Source organism: Silurus meridionalis, chromosome 17 (assembly GCF_014805685.1).
Source record: "Silurus meridionalis isolate SWU-2019-XX chromosome 17, ASM1480568v1, whole genome shotgun sequence".
NCBI classification, from domain to species: Eukaryota; Metazoa; Chordata; class Actinopteri; order Siluriformes; family Siluridae; genus Silurus; species Silurus meridionalis.
The window spans coordinates 24,087,383-24,112,814 of record NC_060900.1 but is presented as its reverse complement, the minus strand read 5'-3'; the positions used below and the strand labels follow the sequence as shown (position 1 = coordinate 24,112,814).

The 25,432-nt window shown below is 38.2% G+C and overlaps 1 protein-coding gene across 1 annotated transcript in view; it reads right to left on the bottom strand.

Moving 5' to 3' along the window:
- Positions 1 to 25,432, bottom strand: part of atp2b3a (ATPase plasma membrane Ca2+ transporting 3a) — a 31,060-nt gene that overhangs the window by 3,811 nt on the left and 1,817 nt on the right. Inside the window, 19 exon segments of the mRNA XM_046871376.1 lie at positions 1,186 to 1,293; positions 1,426 to 1,637; positions 1,724 to 1,937; positions 3,456 to 3,647; positions 3,854 to 3,960; positions 4,528 to 4,615; positions 5,229 to 5,408; positions 5,931 to 6,165; positions 6,650 to 6,891; positions 9,321 to 9,563; positions 10,342 to 10,556; positions 10,662 to 10,826; positions 11,554 to 11,592; positions 13,161 to 13,229; positions 14,143 to 14,271; positions 16,186 to 16,311; positions 16,847 to 17,104; positions 17,585 to 17,782; positions 23,493 to 24,006. Coding sequence (XP_046727332.1) covers positions 1,186 to 1,293; positions 1,426 to 1,637; positions 1,724 to 1,937; positions 3,456 to 3,647; positions 3,854 to 3,960; positions 4,528 to 4,615; positions 5,229 to 5,408; positions 5,931 to 6,165; positions 6,650 to 6,891; positions 9,321 to 9,563; positions 10,342 to 10,556; positions 10,662 to 10,826; positions 11,554 to 11,592; positions 13,161 to 13,229; positions 14,143 to 14,271; positions 16,186 to 16,311; positions 16,847 to 17,104; positions 17,585 to 17,782; positions 23,493 to 23,700 — 3,228 coding nt within the window. The 5' untranslated portion in view covers positions 23,701 to 24,006.

The window sequence follows — 25,432 nt, the reverse complement described above, 5'->3', positions numbered from 1 at the left end:
CCCCTGCCCCAGTTTCAGTCTTTTTCCTAACACATTCCTAACACATTTTGTCCCAGCAGTCACAAACACTACCCCGGCACTAGTCCCGGCTTTTCTCTTAGCCTTGCCCCTGTCCCCTGGCCTAGCTTTTACCCACAGCTTATGCCCCAGGTTCTGGCCCAGCTTATTTGCTTGCTCTTACCCAAAATATTTGTCTAAAATTCTGTCTCAGCTGCTGTCCTGATCCTAACCTGGGTCCTGCTAAAATGTCAGGTCAATAAATGTTTATTTGTATACTGCTTTTAACAATGGACATCGTCTCAAAGCAGCTTTACACAGATAAAGTGGTAATAAAAAAGGATAAGTTTGTTCCTTATAGTTGCAAGTTATAACTTTCATACAGCTGTGGCAAGGATTAATTAAGATTGTGGCAATTAAAAACTCCCTAAAATGGCATGAGGAAGAAATCTTGAGAGAAACCAGACTCAAAAGGGAACCCATCTTCATCATCATCATCACTGAATGTCCATTCATTACAGTTCATCATTGTCAAGGTGTGCAGTGATAGGCGATTAAATGCAACCTGTGGTCCTGAGTTATAAACTGTTGATATTACTACAGTCCAAATCCATACTCAAAGATCCCATGCTGCTCAGTAATCTCATGGATCCCCAGGCTGATGATGCAGAACCATCCCCAGCAGCACAGAGTGGGCTCCAATCGAAAAGAACCCTATCCAGAGGCAGGCCGACAGGACGGATCAGGCAGATACAAAGAGAGAAAAGGGATAGGAACACAAGTCTTATCTTGTCCCAGCTCCTGTTTTGGTTGCTGTCCCAGATCCTGTCTTAGTTCCGTACCCAACTTCTGATCTAACTTTTATTTTAGATCTTGCTTGTCCAGGCATTTGACCTAACTTATGTCAAACTCTTGTCCCAGCTGCTACCTTAGTTCTTGTCCTAATATCTATCTTTACATTTGTTCCACTCTCTGTTCCAGCTCTTGTCCCAGGTTCAGCCTGACCCAGTGCTTGTCCCAGCTTTTGTTCTAGTAATACAGTAATGTAACAAAATGTTCATGCAAGCTAGAATTTCTGAATCCATCTTTTTCTTAAACACACCTGATATTTCAGTCAAAATTGAAATAAATACAAAACTGATTTGTTTATTTGTTTAAAATGGTTTGTTAAGTTATGAACAGCATTACCTGACCCCAGATCAGTTCTCCCACTCCTATGAACAAACACCAGAGCCACTGCTCCACATTCAGGGGCGAACAGCTAAATGGCTTCCCTCCAAACTGCACAATCACGATCTAAACCACACACACACACACACACAAACACACACACACGCTCAATAACTGGACCAATATTAATATAAATTCTTTCCAACAGGAGATTTTATGGGCGTAACTGTAACCAATGAAACGTCCATGAACTTCGACCTGTATAGCGAATGTGCCAAGTACGATGGAGCAGAAGATAGGATTAGCAAATATGCCATCGAAGACATTCCTCTCGCCGTGGATTTTGCGGGCATTGATCTCGTTAAAGAGTTGCATGAGGACGAACGTGTTAAAGATGATGGTGTAATGCTCAGATGGAGGAGCGTGGAGAGGAGCATCACGGCCGTTATCGATATCAAATATCTTTTCGCCTGAGGAGAAGAAGGGAAGATGATTTATTACAACAGAGATATAAAGCCAGTTTTATTATGAATATCCTCTTAATGCTCTCACACACCAACAAAGAGCAGTGTGAAGATAATGATGAGCTGATACACCGCATGTCCAAGGATATTCTTCATCATGGTCCTGGAGATGAGTGGTTTGTTTCGGCCATAAGGTTTACGTAACAAGAGAGACTCTGTGGGAGGCTCAGTGGCCAGAGCTAAAGATGCAAACGTGTCCATGATCAAGTTCACCCACAACATCTGCACGGCTTTCAGAGGAGAGTCCTGCAAACACACACGCACAAACACACACAAACACACATATTTAATAATCATTTAATAATCCTGGCCTGCTTTTTCACCACATTAGGCAGTAGTACAGCTGCAAATCGTAGGTTTTATTAAGATTTTTTTTTCTAATACACTATTGTTTCTATAGCAACAGCTTGTAACAGGGACATCTATGATATACACTCCACACAAAATGTGTTTACTGGAATAATTGATATTTTCGCTTAATGCTATAACATAAATGGAAACAGGAAATCACTCGTTTTGTAAATGTAACTTGATAAAAAGTTTGTCATAAACAAACAAAACTGGAATCATTGGTAATTTAATTACAGCAAAACTGGAATCATTGATTACTATCATTAGTTAAGTTCTATTAATACTGTGTTATTACAATGCTTGTTAATTACTACCTTATGACAAGGTCATTACAATGCCTCATAATTACTGTTTTAACAGTTATTACAATGGCTTAATACGGTATAACTGTATTACCACATTTTGCTATTACTATGTTAGAATTGTGTTATCACAATGCCTTGTTCTTACTAGGCTAAAACTGCATTATAATGCCTTTAATACTCTGTTATATGTCATTATTATACCTATTAATTACTACTTTATAACTTTGTTTTTACAATGCAGTATTACTATGTAATAACCTTTAATATGCTCCAGAATTACAGTTTCATTACCGTGTAGAAACAAGGTTATTACTTTGTAATAACAATGTTATTACTATACCCATCAATTATTACTTTATATGCTTATTGTCTGCTCCCTGGACAATAAATTGGCCTACATCAGACTCCAGAAAGCTACTCGGAATAAGTACAGACACTGCTGTGTCTTTATTTTCATGAGACGTGGCTGAGCGACAGAGTTCTGAATGCCGCCATTCAGCTAGGACAGGCTAGCTGCGTTTCGTTGCGACAGAAATGCATCTCTGAGCAGTAAGACTTGCATCGGCGGATCTTGTGTTTACATCAACACAGAATGGTGTAGGAACTCTGTCCACCACTGGTGGAGTTTATGATTGTTAGAAGTAAACCCTTTTTTTTACCCTCGGAATTGACCACTGCACTATAGCTGTTATCATAATGACTTGCTACTACTACACTATAGCTGTTATAATAATGACCTGCTACTACTACACTATAGCTCTTATCATAATGTCTTGTTACTGCTGCGCTATAGCTGTTATCATAATGACTCGCTACTACTACACTATAACTGTTATCATAATGCCTTGTTACCACCTGCACTATAGCTGTTATCACAATACCTCGTAACTATCACTTTAAAGCTGCTATAACAAACCCTCTTTTTTATTTACCTTCTCATACCTGATCTTATCTGATCTTTGAGAACCGCTAAAGATTATCTTCAGTCATTAGCCCAAGGTGATCAGGTTTAGGTGAGATCAGACAGATTGTTCTTCTAGTGACTGTTTTGTGTGTGTGTGTGTGTGTGTGTGTGTGTGTGTGTGTGTGTGTTTGTGTTTATATATACCTGTGTAATACAGGCTCCAGTAAAAGCCACTATAACAGCCACCACATTGACCGTGAGCTGAAACTGCAGAAATTTGGAGATGCTGTCGTAAACGTTTCGACCCCACATCACCGCCTTCACAATGCTGCTGAAGTTATCATCTGTTAAAATGATGTCCGATGCTTCCTTTGCCACGTCTGTCCCCGCAATTCCCTACACACACACACACACACACACACACACACACACACACACACACGCACACACACAAGCCTCTACAATATGTGCAGCATCTATTTAATGAAAGTGACATATACTATAATCAGATTTAGTATAAAAAAAAATTTGCAACTTGATAGAAATAGTTGCATTATTTATTTATATGATATAATAAAGAAAAAATAATGCTTTCTTCACACCATGGCGAAGCCGACATCAGCTTTCTTCAGCGCAGGGCCATCATTCGTACCATCACCGGTCACCGCCACGACCTGCCTCTGTTCTCCTATAGTGCTGTCTATGATACCTACACACACACACACACACACACACACACACACACAAACAAAGAACGCAATTTCAAATAAATTAATGCAGGACAAAATAAATAGCACCCTATAAAAACAGTCAATGTGAGTATGTGGTAGCTGAGAAGCAGCAGTGGCTGAGCTGTATTATTGAAGAAGTCAGCAGCAGTCTTTACATAGCACTTTTTCAACATTTGTTTGTAATTTGTTCTTTGCTTTCTGCTTTGTTTTTTTGTGTGTTTTTGTCGATGTAGCTTAAATCTAAATGTCTTGGTGAGTCAACCTGGAGGGAATATTTAATCTGGTTTGGCCGCAAAAACATTTACAAACAACCTTATTTAAAGACTGCTAATTAACATCCTGGTGCTCCTCAGGATCTAAGTCAGCCAGCTCATTAGTGCATTCGATTAGACTGTTCTGAAATTTGATTGGATATTTCCAGGTAGTGGCATCTCTGAACAAAGACACTTTGTGAATACTGTTCTGGAAAAAATGAGGCACAAAAACAGGAAACTAGGATCAACATCTAATCACTGTGTATCATGTGTATGTGTGTGAGAGAATACCTTTGACAAGTGTATGTTTGTCTGTAGGAGATGAGCGAGCCAGTACTCGGAGTTTGGGCCAGATCTTGTCGATGCGCTCCTGCTCAACCTGGAAAAAAGAAATAATCAGTGTTAATAAGTTACTGTAATTATGGGTTACTGTAAAATAACTGTATGTATGTATATATTTATAGGCATGTCAATGAGTTACAAGAGTGTTAGGAAATAAAGATGCCTTGTTTGAGCAAAGCAAAGTACAACAATTAAGTAAAATAAAAAATTTAAATTATGCCTTTCAACTTTTGATTTAGCCTTAGCTTCACTTCTAACTAGAGTGTGTGATTTAGAGGCACTTTGGTCTTTTAGGCCTTCATTTGTACCCTCTTCGCTGAGAGATCAGCTTCAAAAACTTCTGCTTCCTAACATAATTTCTTGTAATCTCAGTCAAATAGTCGCATTGCGTCGGTGCCTAGCATTTTACCCAACAAGTCCACAATCTCTACTCCATATTTCTTATTACATGACCTTATCAACAAACAGACTTCTTATACAAAAAAACCCTTAGAAACAAATAAAGTAATCTGATTGGCTATAAACATCTCAAATTACATTTTCTTTTTGTTAAGCAGCTGAAAGAAAATTCTGACATCTGAGAGGTGGAGCTTATACTCAAAAACATCAGAGAATAGCATCTGATTGGTTGTGAGCTTCTAAAACTGCACCTCTCCTTTCTCGTTCCTGATTCGCCGGTTGAAGTCCTTCCCCTCCATGCACAGGAAGTCGTCTCCAACATTGATGATGCCGCATTTAGCAGCGATGGCGCGAGCTGTGTTGATGTTATCGCCTGTAACCATTCTCACTGTAATTCCCGCTCTCTGGCATTTCCTGATAGCATCTGGAACCTGATAGAACAGTGAAAGACAGGCTTCATAGCAAAACTGCCCAACTGGATTAGATTACAATGTGAGAGATTGGATTAAATTATAATGTAATTAGATTAGATTAAATTATAGTGTGATTAGGTTCTAGAGTGATTGGATGAGATTATAGTGTGATTGATTGGATTAGAGTATAGTGTGATTAGATTCTAGAGTGTTTGGATGAGATTATAGTGTGATAGACTGAATTAGATTATAGTGTGAATAGATTAGGTTATATTATAGTGTAATTATGTTGTAAAGTAATTGGATTAGATTATAGCATGTATAAATTAGATAACAGTTCAATAGATTATAGTGAGGTTACATTACATTTAAATGTGCAAGATTAGATTGAATTATAGTGTTTAGATTAAATTCAATCACTGTGATAGAATATAGTGTGATTAGATAATGTTATTACTTCGGATTATATTGAGGTTGAAATAGATTCAAATTATTTCTGTACATCTGCTATTCTTCAGCCTAATTCATGATTTTGCTTACCTCAGGCCGAACTGGATCCTCGATTCCCACCACAGCGATGCAGATGAGGTTGTTGATGATCTCGGCCTCATTGTCCCACTCCGGCAGCGGGTCACTTGGAAGGTCACGATAAGCTACACAGATGGTACGGAGCCCGTCACATGCCATTGGCTCGATCACCTTCTTCACCATTTCATCACGATCTCGAGGTCCGAACGGACGGGCTGAGCCGCCCTGAGACAAAACAAAGGAGCACCTATAGAGTAAGAGAAGGGAAAAGGAAATACAGGGGAATGATTGGATGCAAGAACTGAATTAGCACTGCATTATTCTGGCCTATATTAGTCAGAATAACACTAGTCAGAATTAAAGAATTTTGAAAAGTCTGGGTTCATTTGATGTGGTTTAATGCTATGACAATACAAGATTGTCATTGTTTTGCAAGCGATACTGTAGATCAGTAAGGGTTACCTAGCATACAAGTTAGCTACATTAGGGATATAAATGTATTTAGTTTGGATTAGTACTTACTCCCACAGGGATAACTTGATCAGTGTTCCCTATTTAATCAGCACTAAATGATTCCAGGTAAGTTTCAGAATTTCATTTAGGATTAAATTAGTCCAGGCTAATAGATTAACCAGTTGATGGATTAACCAGTTGTTTACTTAGGAGCAAATTAGTCTAAAATATTTTGCATTGAATATGAGGTTACCCTCAACACACACATACACACACACTTTTTGAGCAGGATCTCAGATGCCCCTTTGCTGTAGATGCGGAAGTGTCCGTCCGGGAGCTGGATGACAGTGCTCATGGACTTGCGGACTGAGTTGAAGGTGTAGACCTTAAAGAGTTTCTCTTCTGGAACCTGCTCTCGTATGGACTCATAATCACGCTTCAGATCCAACACGAGACCCAGCAGTGCACACTCTGTCTTATTCCCCAACTGCTTAGGCAAACCCCCTTCCTTCTCTGCTGCCTAGACAGACAGAGAGAAAGAGAAAGAGAGAGAGAGACAGAGAGAGAGAGAGAGAGAGAGAAAGAGAGAGAGAAAGAGAGAGATAGAAAGTGAGAACAGAACAGACAAATGTTTGATATGTTCCACTTCAAAGAACTGTTTATATGATCACTGTGTTGCCTCAGAATGTGTGTACTCATTAGTGATGTCCGGTTCGTGAACGAATCGTTCATTTGAACTGGTTCTTTTAAGTGAACCGGTCGAACCAGTTCACCAAATCGGACTGAATCGTTTAAAACAGTTCGCGTCTCAAATCAGCATTAATCAACAAAATTACTCAAGTTACTCACTTTTGAATGTGTATGACCGTCTATCCGACTCAAAATAAATCAATATCCCTGAGAATGGGGTTCTTCTCTAGTTTCTCCAAAAGTACACACATTAAACTGAAACATGCTGCTGAACAAGTGATCATCACTGAGCATGCGCATACCTGCTGATTCCCAGCAGCACACATACTGCTGTTCTCGAGTCACCAGTACTGTATCAAGAACCGTTTCTTTCGGACACGTCTGACATACTACTGATACCAACGAATTGTTGATACTGAGCATGCGTGATTTACCGAGCAGTACGCGTACTGCCGTATCAAGAACCGTTTCTTTCGGACACGTTCGATATACTACTGATACCAACGAATTGTTGATACTGAGCATGCGCGACCTACCAAGCAGTACGCGGGCTGTCAGACATTAATACACACACACACACACACACACACACACACTCACACACTTTTTGGACTCTGAATCAGATGCTTTCGACATATTGTAAAGGCTGGTGCTGCGCTGCTGATATATGAGCACAGGTGAACTGAGGACTTAAATGAAAAGTAAGTTTATTTACTAACAACTTAAAACATCAACGTTTTGCACATCAGTGCCTGTATTGGGTGATTTAGTGCAAAACGTAAATGTAAGGAACATTTCTAAGATGATGATGATGATTTAATTTAAACAGATAAGCTATATGCCCTCATGCAATAGACATGACTTTATTTAAATGTGTTTAGTGTGTATGTTCATCCGCCGAGATTATATTTGGATATGCATGACATCATGACGTAAAGACGTAAAAGAACTGGTAAGCCGTTTTTTTTAACCGGTTCTTTGAAACGAACTGTCCGAAAGAACTGATTCACAAAAAAGAATCGGACTTCCCATCACTAGTACTCATCTTTGACTTGGCGAGCAACTTCCAGTAAAGATAAGCTAGTGTTCAACCGCATGCTAAAATCATGCTAATAATTGCTTGATCTTAAGTTACACAGTCTCACATCGACTATACAGCAGCCTCATCCTAACATCAGACCAACTTTATGCTAATTTAGCCTGAGCTAAAATTCAACCTTAAGTAACAGAGCAACTAGATAACAACCTCACATAAACCTCCCGCTCTCCATACACTAGCTTTAAACAAACTCATACAAACATCCTGCTCACCAGACACCAGCTATACACAACCTCACACAAACCTCCCACTCACCATATACTAGCTTTAAACAACCTCACACAAACCTCCTGCTCACCGTACACTAGCTATACACAACCTCACACAAACCTCCTGCTCACCTACACTAGCTATTCACAACCTCACACAAACCTCCTGCTCACCAAACACTAGCTATACACAACCTCAAACAAACCTCCTGCTCACCATAGACTAGCTTTAAACAACCTCACACAAACCTCCTGTTTACCTACACTAGCTATACACAATCTCACACAAACCTCCTGCTCACCGTACACCAGCCTTAAACAACCTCACACAATCCTCCCACTCACCATATACTAGCTTTAAACAAACTCCCACAAACCCCCCACTCACCATATACTAGCTTTTAACAAACTCACAAAAACTTCCTGCTCACCATGCACTAGGGTCAACCAACCTCACACTAAACTCAGGCAACTCTTTTGCTGATCATAAGCAAACCTCAAACCATACTCATGCTAAATTTACAGTAACTTTATGTCATGCTAATGTAATACTAAAATTCCCGGTGACACTAAGCTTGCTAGTTGCTAGTTATTTGCTAATTAATGCTAATTTCTTGAAAGTTTGCTAGTTGTTTGCTAGTTAATGCTACTTTCTTGCACGTTTCATGCATGTCTCATACTAGCCTCTTGTTCCTTTTTTGTTTATCTAATGATAGTTTCAAGTTAGTCTTATTCTAGTCTCATAGGAACCAATGTGTGCACTGTGTTTAAGAAGTGTGTGTAAGTAATAACCATTCAGATGTAGGCACTGTTATGTTGTTGCTATAGTTACAGTTCTGTAAGGTCCTTCAGCATGTGCGAGATGTGAGATGTTCAGAGATAAGCTAGGACAGTGTTTCATGGCCAGGATTTAAGCGTGTATGCACTTGCTGGTCTGTAGGAGCTGCTGACCGTGATCTTGGAGGTGTATGCACTGTTGATGGAGATGGCACTAGTGAGCAGCTCTAGCATGGACGTGTCAACATATTTCGTCTCCAGGATTTCCGTCAGGTGTCGGTCTCCTATGTAGATCTGGACAGCCGTCATGCGGTTAGTGGTCAGCGTTCCTGTTTTGTCCGAGCAGATTGCAGTGGCGTTGCCCATCGTTTCGCATGCGTCCAGATGGCGCACCAGATTGTTGTCCTTCATCATTTTCTGGATAAAAAAAAATTCCACTATTAATCTCCATTTTTTTGTATGTTGTGTTCCTTTTGGTTACTAACAAATGTCCCAGTAAAAAGCAAAATATAGAGAGTGTTTTAAATTATTATTACATATAGAAAAAAGATTTGATGTGGAAAATAGATTAATAATATGATGTCACGGTCAGTATGAATGCTGGATTGTGATTGGCTGGAGGTTCAGTTGTGAGTTCAGAGTGTTAGACAGTGACTGTAAACATTTCTTAATGAAGCTGTTGAGCTACATGGAGGATTTTTAGCTTATATGGTGAATACAGCGATTTTGATAAATGGGTTAAAGCGCATGTTGAATTTGGCAAACTGGAGCAGAAACATTCAGATGAAAAATAAAAAAAAAATGGCACAGGAAGTTAACACTAAGAGCTTCATTATTAGTATGGATGCAGCAAGTGCACATGTTATTCACCGACACATACGCACACACACCCACACACACTCACACAGACTTTATACATTAACACAGTCGTTATTAATTAAATAATGTAATTAGGTGATATTTTTTATCCATTCAGTCAGTTTTGCTCTGCAAACAACAATGAGAACTTTAACTTGTCAACACTGGAATATGACTATGGTATAAGGTGATAATCCACAGCTAGGTGTAAGGAGTTACACCATTTTATGCTCTCCACTTCAGCTTGGACCGTTCTTTACCTCCACATCATGCAGTAACATCTTGTAACACAAACCTACATTTGGATCATCATCATCCTACTTTAACACTGACTCACCTTTACAGAGTAAGCAAGTGAGATGGTAACGGCAAGCGGCAAACCTTCAGGCACAGCTACAACCAACACGGTCACCCCAATGATAAAAAACTTCACAAAGTACTGGACATATATAGGGGTGCAGTCGGGGAGCCACGAGTGGCCCTGAATGATGAACGTCTTTATCACAAAATACAGCATCAGGATGATCACAGTGATCGCGGACATCACCAAACCTGCAGAGAACACAAGGGCAATTTGTTTTGATTTTATTTTATTCTGATCTCTGTTTGTATTGCTTGTTTTTCCTCCACACACACACACACACACACAATTCTTACCTGCTTTTCCGATCTGCACAGCTAGTTTGGTGAGTTTTCCCTGAAGCACCGATTTCTCTTTTTTGGTAACACTTGATTTCTTTTTCTCTTTTTCCTCCATCTCGCCGCCCTCTGCACTCTTCAGAGGCTGCATTTCCATGGCAACGGCATCGTCCTGTTTGTTTCCTGTTAACACGCATGTTCGAAATTCATTATTTAGCCAAAAAACTTTAGAAAATCAGGAAATCCTGAGAGTCGGAAGATGAGAAATGACGTAACCTGAATCAGTTTAAAAAAAGAGGAAAATTGAAATTTTGTTCTGGGGTTAAAAAAACGTAAAATCAGGAAATCTGAAATTCTGAGAGCTGCAGAAACAGCTAGAAGTTATAAATATATAAGAGAGAGAATAATATAAAATCATAAAATCATCATCATAAAATAGGAAAAAAAACATTAAAAAAGAAGTGGAGGGGATAAAAATTCAGGAAATTGCTATTTTGATGTCATAAAATCAATTAAAATGAAAAAAATCTGAAAGTCAGAACTATAATCTTAAATTCCAAGAATTTTAAAAGATTACAAAATGAGAAACAAAAAATATCAGAAAGCCATAAAGTCTTGAAAAGAATTCCAGGAAAAAAAAATAAAAAAGCTAACAAAAAAATTCACAGAATATTACCCAGGTATAAAAAAATATTTAATTCCTTGCACATTCCAAAAAAACTATAACATTATTATTAAATTAGTTTACATTATTGTGATCACTAACAGATGAATAAAATACACTTCTCTGGGCACATCAAACAAACATCAAATGAATGTTCCTGCTGTTCAAAGCTTTACATGAACATTTCAATCAAAACCACTCGTGCTTTATAATGATAATGATGTCTGTGGTGGTTTGTTCTCTCACCTTTGTTTTGATTGTTCTCCAGGGCGCCATCTTGTTTTCCTACAGGGATAAAAAAAAAAAACTGAAAATAAACGCAGATTCGACAAGTACGATACTAAGAATTGGTTTTATTTCACCAGTTATCAAAATAATGAGTCTTTCCCACACATTAACTATATCACCAACCCTTACCCTGTTTCCTGAACACACTTACACTAATGAACATGTTTAACAGGCATTTGCAGCATCTGAATTTCTTAAAGATCATGGAAAGAGGAGGATTAGATTCTCTCACAAATTGAGAAATTAATTTGAAGTTTAGAATGTTGTGCGCTGCAGCTAACAACTGTTTTCTAGTAGATTATATTATGTCATCAACTACATCTGTATATTATTATTTTTGCGACCTTAAACTCTGACTGGGATTCGTTTTCAATTCCAGTTCGATACGATAGAAAAAAGTGACAGATTCCAGGAGTGTCTTAACAATGAGGTTATGGGATAAAACACAATCTTTTTCTGCATCTCAATTCAGAGAGGATGCAGGATGTATGATACATTAACAGGAGTCAAATCAGTCTTAAAATTATAGAGTCATTATATTTTTCAGACATTTGAGCACTTTGTAATGTGTCAAAAATGTTATGACAGATTGTAATCCCAGATGGAATAACAGTGACCCTATCACACCTTTTGAAACAAATCCAGTCTAAACAGGACTATAGTTAGCAAGAAAGTGTAAAACACATCTCCGATTCTGTTAGGTAACTTATTCAGCCATTCTACCAAGAGCTGTTTTTTGTTTGATTTATTATTATTAACTTTCCTTGCATATTGTCTTGCTACAACTATCATATCTTCATGATAGATGCTAATGTTTGTACCAAGAACAGTATGAGCTTCAACAGTTTTTTCGTTTGTACTGATATGCAATGGAATGGTCTCACAGTCATCAATGAGGTCTATATATCCATTTTCTCTGTCATTAAACTTTGGATATCTTTATACATCTTTTCTGGTGTCTGTGTGACTGATATTTTCTGATCCATATTGAGAAAACAAACAGATTCCATATATATTAGCTTTATCCCTATTCTTGTAATTATATGTCTATAAGATTAGTCAGGAGGCTGTTGGGTTTCTGTACATAGAGTTTGCTCCAATGCTTTAAAATAGTAAAACAATATACACAGTGCCACAATAAAATGCTAGCATTTAAACATAGTTGAATAGGTTTAAAACTATAAAAGAGAAAAAACTATTAAAAATATAAATGTCTATCGATATATCCCGTGTGTCTAAGTACATATGAGCAATTAAACACTTAACAAATTGGCAAATTCAATTTTTGACCTTTGGTAAAAAAAACTAGCATAACCAGCATAAAGTAGATTTACTAGCTTAATAATTAGCTAATAATAATTAGCTAATAGGACTTCAATACTGCAATAATAGTAGTTCATAAAAAGGATTAGTTTACTGTGTACCCAATGACTTTAGTGGCTGAAGCTAGATGTTTTGAGACTTAAATACTGTAGCATGAGACTCATTTTGCATACATTTTTTGATAACTGATGAACACATTCATCACATGTGCACAGTTTTCTACTAAGATGTCTCTCACCTACCATTAACAACGTTGCACGTTTTGGTAGAAATGCCAGAAAACCGGATGGATGAGCTACTACTGACCTCTGCTGCGGTTAGCAAACACGGATGAGGGTGCCATGCAAAACAAAGAATGAGAAGACAGTAATGTTAAATAGAAATAAAAAAAGAAACCAAAACGGATGAGTAATTGTTTCTCTGGATCCTTTGTTTATTCTCAGCGATGATCTGCAAAAACAATTTTAGTGGAAATGGAGTCACGGAGTTCTTTTTTCTCCACACATAGTAGTATGTGTGTGTTCATGTGTGGGTGAAAATAAGACATAGAGATGCAGCTACTGAACAACACCTCGGTCAGGCAAACATGCGATCTGTTAATAACGGCTCGTTTTTGTTGAGGAACCTGAGTGTTGAGGTATTGTTCGTTTATTTCACTTTTACACCACAGTGCCTGATTGGTTTTTGAAAAATTCTGTATAGCTGCAGCTCTGAGTGTAGAACAGATTTATATCAACAACCTCATTCTGATATGATATAGTAGCCTCTTGTTTATATGGGACGATTATTTAGCTTTGGTGGAAGGAGCCTTAAATGTTAACAATAAATTGTGAACTTTACGCTTTTTGTGTTTTCTCAGTAACATTTTAAGCTCTAAAATAGAGAAAATAAAAAGAGGCTAATGATGGAATTTTAAAGTTGTAATAATGTAAGCAAGAGCCTACATTAGAAACAAATGGATAAAATGTACACACTATGTACACTATAGTAAATGAACACTATGAGGCTGGTCATTGTTGTTGGTCAAGTGGCTGTGGTGTAAGAGGAATGAAGCACATTCCAGGACACACTGTTTCAAAAATAAAAATAAAAATTAACTTCACAATGTTGTGATGCATTTTTTTAATCACAGAAAAAAATAGCATCGTTCTGTCTGATTTTCAAACTTTTCATTTTACAGATCATTTTACAGAGGCTGCCCTTGAAAACAGAAAACATCCCTACCTTTTTTGATCTCTCTCTTTTCCTCTTCAACCTCTCCGGCTCCAAGCAGGGTGAAGATGATTCCGGTTTGGGAGTTGATCCCAACCGCGGTCACCAGCATTTTCCCTGATCCCTCCATCACATGTGTGCCTGAAATACGCAACAGAATCACTCTCATATTATGGGTTTATTAGAGGCTGGCGGGGGCTATAATTAATAAGACAGCTAAAGACTAAAAAAAAAAAACAGATTTATTCCACTCGATCTTCTGCTGTTCAGTGTGTGTGAGTCTGTGCCCATGAAAGTTTCAGATTTCTTGTTTTTTGGATAACTAGTGTGGAACCTGATCTGGTCTTCTCCTGTTGTTTTTTTTCCACCTTAAGGTGTGATGTTTTGTGCATATTGAGAAGACTACATTCTTCCTGTAAACAACGCATTTTCCTCTGATCACTCTCTTAACAACAAGGCATTTCCATACACAGGGCTGCACTTTACTCATGTTTTTTGTTTTGTGCACCATTCTGTGTAAAGCTCTTAACCAGAACATCTGGTTAAAGTCACAACAATGATCAGATTTGGTGTGAACAGATACTGAACCAGTATCTGCATGATTTTCTGCTTTGTAGCTGCATGACTGTACAGGACTGTATCTTAATAAAACAAGCATTTCCTTTGATTGCTTTGATAAACAATCTTATTTACTTCATGATTAACATTCCACAGTAATATCTCTGACACTTGTCCATTACACGAGCTAAAATGAAGTGTTTATTGAGAAACGTCAGCTGTTCGTGATAAAGAAGAAGCTGTAAAATCAGGAGGAAACTGTGGATGCTGCTGCATGTAGTGATGATTAAACAAACAGAGCATAGCCTGTGATAATGCTAATGCGCTTTACGCAGATTTTCCAGGAAACAGAAAGCAGGCAGAAATCTGATTAGGTTTGTGTTAGTTTCACAAAACAGATCAAGGAAGAGATAGAAAGAGACAGAGGGACAAACAAAGAGAGAGATAAAGAGGGGGTGTAGTTTAAGCATTAATGAACTCCATCTTTGTATTTTAGTTTTTTCTTCTATTTTGTTTTTAATCCCCAGCGAGATCATTCTGTTCCCCTAGTGGTGCTGTGTGGGATCTCAGGAGTGGGCTGGAGAATCTCCACTCCACTCTCGAGCAGGAGAAGTGTATGCCGTCGCCCACGCTAGGGCACCATGTAGTGAAGAGGCCGGGGCGGATCCTATTTAAAGGTCTTGTGATGCAGAGATGAGCTTATATAAGGAAAAATTTTAACCAGCAGCTATTAAAGGAAAAATCTAAATCTTTATTACTAACATCTGATCCTTATTAATTCATAATCACATTCTGAGTTCCCTGAACAAAAGCAATGCGGCACCACTTTAGCCTTTTGGTCTGTCCATTTTTTTGTACTCTCTGTTTAAACAGAACAGCTTCCAAATCTTCAACTTTTGTGTAAATACCACTGCCATTATGATAATTAATGTCGATGCAAACATCCACAATCCGTCATTCTGTTCAGTGCAGGCTAGGTGAGCTGAGCCTCTTCCTTAACGTAATACGTGTTGTATAGCTGCAATGCAATCTGGAACTAAGAGAACAATGTCTACACCAAGGTCTACACTACTTCTGCACTGGAGACATTTCCTGTAAAAGGTTAAAGTTTGAATGCTAAAGTTTAACCATTGCTGAAAAATGGTGAGCGTATAAATAGGCATGGAGGAATCACTTTTGTATTATACCCATTTTTTCCACCTCCATAAACATTATTTGTGTATATCACTGCATACAGTACTTCACAGTATTACAGAACCTTAAACCAGTCTGGATATTTTCCACTTGCTCTCTCTTAACATTTCCTTTTAAACAGTGTTTTTTGTTTTTTGCACCATCCTATAAACTCTATATGCTGTTGAATATGAAAAAGTCCCAGGAGATTCACAGTTTATTGGAAAAATAAATAAATAAAATAAAACCTTCACACGAATATTTCAACATCTTTAGCATTCAGTACACAATTTCAGCACACAGATTGCGCATGGCACTACACACCTGACAGCAGCATCGGATCTCGATCCACAGCTTTCCGGACGTGATCTGACTCTCCTGTGAGGGAGCTCTCATCAATCTTCAGGTCGTTTCCCTGAATCAGAACTCCATCTGCAGGAAGAAGATCGCCTGCACACACATACACACACACACGCGCTATTCCAAACTCAGAATTCTAACCTTTAACATGAATTTAAAACTAATTCACAATTACCACAATTTAATTAATACAATTTTACCTTTTTTATTTGATACATTATTTTAAATGCATAACGATGCCTTTGCGTGAATTTAACGTGACTACTGTGACTCTACACTACACAATTTTAGAATTGAATGATGGTCAAACAATGAAGAGAATCTAAATAAGGATGTCTAGATGAGGATGGGTTCCTCTCAAGGTTCTTTCCACATGTCATCTCAGAGAGTTTTTCCTCACCACAATTTCACTCATTAAAGATAAATGTATTTATTGATAATCCATATTTCTGTGTTTATCTATTTATTTATACATAAATGTATGTTAAAAGCCTGATACAAATACAACTGAATTTAATTCATGGTCAGTACTGGATCCCTGCAAGTTGTATCCTGGTTTATTAATGTCAAATCCAGATTAAACAAATCCAGAAAAAAGGAAAGGACATTTCCCTTCATTACGGACCGTATTTGACTTGGGCCACGTCCCCAACCACCATCTCGGCGACGGGAATTTGGACGACAACGCCGTTTCGGACGACGCTGAAACGCTGCTCCTGCTCAATGCGGCTCTGAAGGCCGCGAAATTGCTTCTCTTTACTCCAGTCGTTGAAGGCGGTGACCAAAACCACACATAGCACGGACAGGAGGATCGCAGCACCCTCTATCCATCCGGCTTCGGCCTCGCCCTCATCCTCCACTCCTCCCAACACACTCACGCAAGCTGTGGATACAGGGAGAAATCAAGAAAAAATTGTTCAGTTATAAATCACTCTGAATAAGGGGGTCTGCCAAATTGCACAATTGTAAATGTCATTCAAAATGCATCAGCAAGATTTAAGTTCAAAGGTCCTATTAAGTGAGTATTTACAATACACACTCAATATTGCCATTGATTTGCTTTGGATCTGCTTTGATTTGCTTTGAACTGTTGCTCAAATATTTTTTAGGTTGTTAAACTGAGGTTTTTCACAAACCTCAATCAGATGTGAGTTTAAGCATAAAAAAGGACAAAACCAGTAAACAATGAGTGTAAACATATGTTAATCTCACAAATAATTTCTAAAGTTGCCAATTTCATCTTAAAATCAATATTAAGCACATCATTAATTATATAAAGCATCATAAGTAAAGCAATATGATAAAACTCATCCCAGGCATATAAAATCCCGCTTTGTGGTAACTATATTTAAGGTCATATCACCTTCGCTATCTCCGTCCGGCGGTCGATAGAAGGACAGGCCGAGTGAGATGATGGCTGCAATCTCCAGGATGATGAGTGTGACATCCTGCAAAGCCTCCCACACTAACTGAAGAAACGTCTTTGGCTTCTTCGGAGGGATGAAGTTTTGTCCGAAAACCTGCCATCGCCTCTCCAGGTCAGCGGGAATGTCCCGTAAACCTGGTGTGTGTTGTGGAGGAGAATGGCAGGGTGAAGATGAGACAGTCTGTGCTAGTGTGTAAGTGTTAGTGTCTTATCGATTGACAATTAATTGACTAATATTTAAAACAGATGGATGCCATGTTTTGGTCACTGTCATACATTCACAAGCAAAACTGCCTGAGAGAGAGAGAGAGAGAGAGAGAGAGAGAGAGAAAGGGAAAGGAGAGATAGAGGCAGAGCTAGAGCGGGGGTAGAGCGGGGGTAGAGCGAGAGAGAGAGAGAGAGAGAGAGAGAGAGAGAGAGAGAGAAAGGGAAAGGAGAGATAGAGGCAGAGCTAGAGCGGGGGGTAGAGCGGGGGGTAGAGCGAGAGAGAGAGAGAGAGAGAGAGAGAGAGAGAGAGAAAGGAAAGGAGAGATAGAGGCAGAGCTAGAGCGGGGGGTAGAGCGAGAGAGAGAGAGAGAGAGAGAGAGAGAGAGAGAGAGAGAGAGAGGAATGCAGATGGTTGTCAGTGTGAGTTCCTTTCACCAAAGCAGACCTCCTGCCCTCAGCAGCCTCTCATCCTCTTTTCATTAATTCATCCCTCCTTTCTTTGGTTACTCCTCTTTCATCCCTCACTCCCCTTTCATCCTTTCTCTCACTCATCGCCTTCTCATCTCTTGTTCTCCCTTTCCCTCTCTCTCTTTTTTTAATAACTCTAACCTTCTCTTCCTGCCGTTTTTCTCTGTGTTGAAGGGAAATAAATCACCACAATCCGAGAGCCGTTTCTTTTCGCTATCACCCTATGATACAATGACTTTTGTATAATATATATACTATTGTGTTTTATTGTATTATATGTATGTACATGCACGCTATATATATGCATTGAATTTATAATATGAAATTTCCAATTTTAGGTTTATTAAAAAAAAGAAATACATTTAACAAATAAATGCTTAAACACATTTTTTACACAGCTTTCTAATACAACTGAGTCAAATACTACTTTTACATTTAAATTAGAAATAAGCACAAGCTTTTAGAAAGTTTAAATATCTAAAACAATGAGCTTAATTGTTCCAACATCTCTTGTTTCTTTATGTAAATGTAGATGTGAGATACCTATCATGGTAACTAGTGATGAAAAGTTTGAGCTAAAAGAGGCTTTGAGTAAATGTTAAAGCAAAAATAAAAACCCACAGAAAACTATTCTCATATATATTTAATTTTTTACTTGAGATGTTCAATACCAATATCATTGTATGTAATAAAACCTAAATTGGTACAAACTGTTTTACACTCTGTTTCACATTGTTGGGTTTTTTTATTAATGAGAGATGTGAGTGTATCCCTTTGGATTCTCGTTTCTCACAAAGTTTCTTGCTCGTGTAGCCTCACAACTTTCAATTTGTATATTTAGAATTAATATCTGAATTTCTGTAAAACTCTCCATTATAGAACTCAAATTCATAGAATTCAATATTAATAATATTTGCAATAAAACGATTCTTCTGCCATGCCATTATGTCTTAAAAGAAATTTATCGTTGCTAAGCAACATGGGCTCTATTTAATGGAGATTAACATCCTATGTGTAAGGGTTCTGTCTAAATACCGTATGGATTACACTGATAAATAAGCTTTAGCTAATTGTGCAGAAAGGTTAGTTATCACCCAAAAGTGAAATGTGGTCCTCACTTTGCAATGAGATATGTGAAATCATATCAGTCGATTATTCAGCTACGTTTAGATGCTTCAACCTCGGTTCAAGGTACATTTTCCTTTAAAGTGGCTGTCTGCCCACCTGCGCATGCGTCACCCCACTGAGATGAGCTCATCAGCAGGAGAAGTGAGAGGCGGTGAGGTAGCAAAGCTGCACCGTTTTTAGCTCTTCTGATGTTGATCAATCTGGATTTCCTGGATATCAACTCTTCCTCCAACAAATCACCCTGATTCACACGATCATCTTTCATCATTTCAGTCAAGCCATTGTAAAAATCAATGATGCCTTTCTCTTTTTTACCCCATCACTTCAAAGCCAGCGTTAGATCACAGATTTCTCTCTGTGAAGATTCTCAGAAAACTTTGCAGTGAAGATCAGCAACATGTCAGTTTTAATGGGAGCTTTATTTTATATATATATTTCATTTATATGAGTCCCAAACCACCCAAGAGGTCACACAGCATGTGAGCTCATTGGTGGCATGTGATTGGCTGGAGCTTGTGAAAACAGTCTGAACAAAAGCAGTGCGGATTCTGTATGAACTAAAGAAACTAGATCATAAACGAAATGAACAATTAAGCCGTACTGAATCTGTTTATATTGAAACATATTTTAAACGTTTTGAAACGTGAATCTTGCTGGTTTCAAGCAAGAGGAGAAGGGGAGTGGAGCCAGGCTATTGAGAAAATATGGAGAAGTTTTATATCTCTGGACAAAGCATAATCCCAGATCATGAATATGCACTGATGACGTTATGTGACAAAAATGTCATGAAAGATGCAAATACAAGCTGTGCTTTTTTTTTTTTTACACCCAGCAGATGACAAAATATCTGACAATTTAATCACTCTGCTTTTGTCATTCAAGTCGAAAATAGTTATTACCACAATCTCTATGTTTGTAAAAAATAAGACAAGCAAAATGGGGTGAATCACTGATTGTGGCTTGTCTGAAAGATTCATGCGGTTTATTCAGTTTTAAATACTTTCAACAAAAAGAAAAAGAGGAAGCATAGGTACATTTAAAATGTATGTAGCACCAACACAAGCGTTTTTTTGTTGTGCCACTAAACAAATAGTAGTGAGCAGCAAACCTGTCCCTTTCTTCTTTTCAGATTTGTCTGATTTATCCTGACATTCATCCTGATCTCTTCAATTGGAATCCATTCTGTGTAACTGAGGATGGTTTCTCATGAACAGCCTGAAGATCCATTAAGTTACTAAGCAAGAAGAATAAGGATGTATGCATAATGGACTGTAAATAATATAAATTCTACAATTTACATTTACATTTGCGGCATTTAGCAGACGCCCTTATCCAGAGCGACGTACAAAAGTGCTTTGAGTCTCTAGCAATTAATAAATCTACACTGGTACGCAAGATTACAAACTTAATATAAATATAACTCTTGAATTTCAATAGCTTAGGGGTGCAATTTGCATGAACAGTCCTCCATTTAAGCGCCCCTCACTGAACAGTACACCTCAACAATGACGTCCTTTACCTCTTCTGATGTGCCTGGTTCATCCTGATGTCCTACCTCTAAATGGTGTCCTTCTCAAATGAGACCACTTGTGCAGCTGGGAATGGTTCCACATCTATATCCTAAAGAGCTATATAGCCGCTGAGCAACTGAATTGACTCAAATGAATTGATATTCAGTGCTACCCAGATGAGGATGAGTTGCCATTTGATTCTTGTTCCGCTCGAGGTTTCTTCCTCATACCATCTCAGGGAGTTTTTCCTTGCCACACTTGCCACTGGCTTGTTTATTAGGGATAAATATATAAGGCTTAATCTTATAGGCATTAACATAAAAATCCATATTTTATATCCTTATATCATTTATATCCATTCTTTATCTCTGTAAATCTGTTTTGGGACAACGTCCACTGTTGAAAGCACTATACAAATAAAATCGAATTGAATTAAAATAATTAATGCACAGATCTGTATGATCTATTTTTTTTAAACAGATTTAAGTGTATCGTGTCACTGGAATGAATGAAAAAAGCCAAGTAGCCATTAGAGTAGAGATAAGAATGTCATCATGTGATAATTATTACTGTTGGTCATTTTAATAACTAGCATCTTGAACTGATCATGATTTCCTTTATTACTATAAACCAAATAGAAAAACTCTTTTGCTAAATTGTTTCGGTCATATATATGTCTTAGAACAAAAAAGGGAAAACGGAATTTCACACGCTATTTCAAGGCAAATCTTCCATCACCTGCCAAGTTAGCTAAGTATGCTAGCAAAGTAAACATACTAGCAAAGTCAATACTGAGAACGCAGCATCATTTGTTTTTATTTATATTTATCAGGATTTTTTTTAGCTAGTATGTTTATACAGCTATTAAATCTTTAAAATGCAAATTACTTAGCTAATGTTTTAGCACTGGATACATATAGTTTAAGTTTAAGTAGTGAGAGTTCTTATTGCCATGCAGTATGCCTATTAGTTCTGCAATAACATTTTAGCAAGCACTGTGTGAGTGCGTTTTTCTACAGCAGAGCTACTGTACAATAGGTGACTGAAAGGTAGATCATTCACCTGCAGTTTCCATGGTAATAATAGGCTGTGCCCCAAATTATCCTCTGATTCCCTACTCAGGCGCTTATAAATGAGTTTTTAAATATGTTTATCTCCAAAAAACAACTGGATTTAGTAGCGTTCCTGTTTAATGCACTATAAGGTGCTCAGCAGAGCATAAAGAGTAAATAAGCAGGATATTAATTCAAAAGTAACATAGAGGGAGATCTAGTGGGTGTGAAAAAGGACTGGACAAACACAAACACACACATAGCAAAAGAGAGAAAATTGTGGAGCTGTATCCCTGCTAAAATTAATGTTGATAAAAACCCTTGGCCTGTAGTGTCACTGTATGAAAATCTAAAGAACACAGACAGATAGAAAGAGGGAGCATGTGAGTGAGAGAGAGAGAGAGAGAGAGAGAGAGAGAGAGAGAGTAAACACTCCTGCATGGTGACCAGAAGCACATTCCGCATAACACTAGTTCACCAGATTGTGAAGGAGCCAAAGGACAGTCATCCTTCATTAATGTCAGTCTAGTACATTACAGTACATTGCTTTCTGATTGGCTGAGAGCAATGGGGAAATTAACCCGTACCACATAGCAGCACACAAGTGCAACTCCTGATTGTGGCCAGTTGCACACACTCTAGTTTCAGCTGAAGCCCAGTTAGTGCCAGACACAGGTACCCTAAAGGCCGAGAGACATCCCCTATAGGCCCATCAGTTCCTGCCATAACTCCACAGACATAAATCCAGAGCACTTCTAATTCCAGAAAGCACCTCTACTTCCATAGTCTCAGAGAGGGTTAATGTAAAGCTTCCTACATCCAGTCAGAGAACCCACTTGTTACAGCCATAACCAATTATTTCAAGCCTGTGCTCACCTAGTTCCAACCATAAGCCCCTTGGTTCAAGATAGAGTATTTCAGTTTCAGACAGAGTTTAGTTGGCTCTAATCATAGCCTAAAAAGTGTCAACTAGAGTCTCCCAATAACAAGAAATACCCCAATTACAGCCTAAATACACTTTGTTCCAGGCATAACCCTCTTAGTGCCATCCAAACCACCCCTAGATTCAGCTAAATAAAAATAAATAATAATTCCCCAAAGAACCTCTAGTTCCAGTTATAAGGCTCCAAGTTCCCGATAAATTAACCTCTTCTGTAGTTTGAGCCATAAGTCTTAATGTTTCCATTCAGAGTCAGCATAATTTCTAAAGAAGCCAACATTTTTCTTAGCAAACTTCCATGTACCAATACAAGTTTAAAATTGTGCTCATCTAGGTGTCAGCCAGACCCTCTAGTTCCCACCAGAGAACCTCTACTTCCAGCCAAAACCCCCTAATTTGATAATTTATTTAATTATATGGTTATTATTAGCAATATTTATTTCTATAAAATAAGCTCCTATCTATAAACTTCTTATTCCCAGCTAACCCCCAGCCAGATTCTGATTGAGTGTCAAAGACTGATTATAGTGTAAACTCACCATCAGCTGGCGAAGTTTTTAGTCTGTGACAGAGTCCTTCAGTGTTCCCATAGTTTTCCTGTATTTTATGGAGCGCCTCTGCTCCTCTAAACTCCATCAAGTTCCTCAGTTCCTCCAAAGAAACTCCAAAATCACCCTCATGCCCTCCGCTGTCAGTCCTCTGCTTCTTGGGGTGAAACGCCACGGTGCTATTTACAGATTCCCCCATGATGCTTTCTGATCTGAGGACCGCTGTGTAGCCGTCTAGAGTGATCTTCTTCTGCTGACCCAGATCTCCAGAGTTCTGGCGGTGGTTCTACATACTGAAGGAAGAGCAGTCCATTCGTCCTGGCCTGATAATTTTAAGGTACAATATACTGTAGCTCCATTCAAAATGAACTTCTATTCACAGAAAAGGTCAGCATGAGATGCGGTAGTCATTGTTCCCATCCATTTCCCTGCAGGTCACTGATGAGAAGTGAAGTGACTGGGGCATTCGGGGACAAACACACAACAGCAGAGTGAAGCAGAAAGCCTGAAGCAAGAGAACAAATAAATAAAGTCGAAAGATGATCCTGAGATGAACAACAGCCTGGATGGCATACAATTTCATGCTGGTCGTGTTTTGTTTAAATAAATAGGTCAACAATAAGACATAGGTAGCAGAAAAACCCTGAAATTATAAAAAGCCCTTATCCAGCAATTTATGCTATTTTGATTTTTAAACTGAATTATTTTTTATAGTCAGCCTGAAAATATACACCGATGAAAAATGTAAAAGAATTATATACGTACATGACATTGTCTATATACAGTACCAGTCAAAATGTTTCAGTGTTTTTTTTTCTTTCTTTTTCACATTTTCAACATTGTACATTAATACATTAATACTGGAGACATCCAAACTATGAAAGAAAATGTATGAAAATATGTATTAAACAAACTTCTTAAAAAACCCAGAATATGTTTTTTTATTCTCGATTCTTCAAAGTAGCCACCTTTTGCTTTGTTGATAGTTTTGTACACTCTTGGTATTCACTCAGCCAGCCTCATGAGGTAGTCATCTGGAATGGTTTTCCAACAATCTTGAGGAGTTCCCAGAGCTGTTGAGTGCTTGTTGGCTGCTTTTCCTCAGAGACCAGGTCATCTGATGCAGCAATTCCTTCACTCTCCTTCTAAAAACAAATAGCTCTGTTTCTGGTTCATTGTTCAACAAATTATTATCCCACAAAGTGCAAACCAGATGAGAAAGCACGTCACTGCAAAATACTGTGGTAGCCATGCTGGTTAAGTGTGCCCTCAATTTTGACTAATTCACCAACAGTGTCAGTAACAAAGCATTCTATACCATCACACCTCCTTCTCTACGCTTCACAGTGGGAACCACACATTCAGGAACTCTCAATTCACCTGCTCATCTTCTAACAGACACAAGGAGGTTAGAACCAAAACTCTCCGATTTGGACTCATGAGACCAAAGGACAGTTTTCCACTGATCTAATGTACATTACTTGTGTTTCTTCCCCCAAAACAAGTCTCTTCTGCTTGTTGTTCTTTTAAAGTAATAGTTATTTTCTGGAATTCGATTATGGAGGCCTGACTAACACAATCACCTCTGAACAGTGAATGTTGAAATATCTTTGCTCCGAGAAGCATTTATGTATATCGGCAGGTTCTTAAGCTAATCATTTTATTAAACTTGTTCTCTGCAGCAGAGGTAGCTGTTGGTCTTCCATTCCTGGGACGGTCCTCATGAAAGCCAGGTTCGTATGAAAGCCAGGAGCATGTGATGGTTTTGGCGACTGCACTTAAGGTTCTTGGGATTTTTCAGTTTGACTGTCCGTCATTTTGTAAAGTATTGATAGGCTGTCTTTTCTGTTTACTCAACTGAGTGTTTTTTCTGCCATAATATGGATTAGGTACAGTAGTAGTAGGATTGTAGTAGAACTAATAGGGCTTTT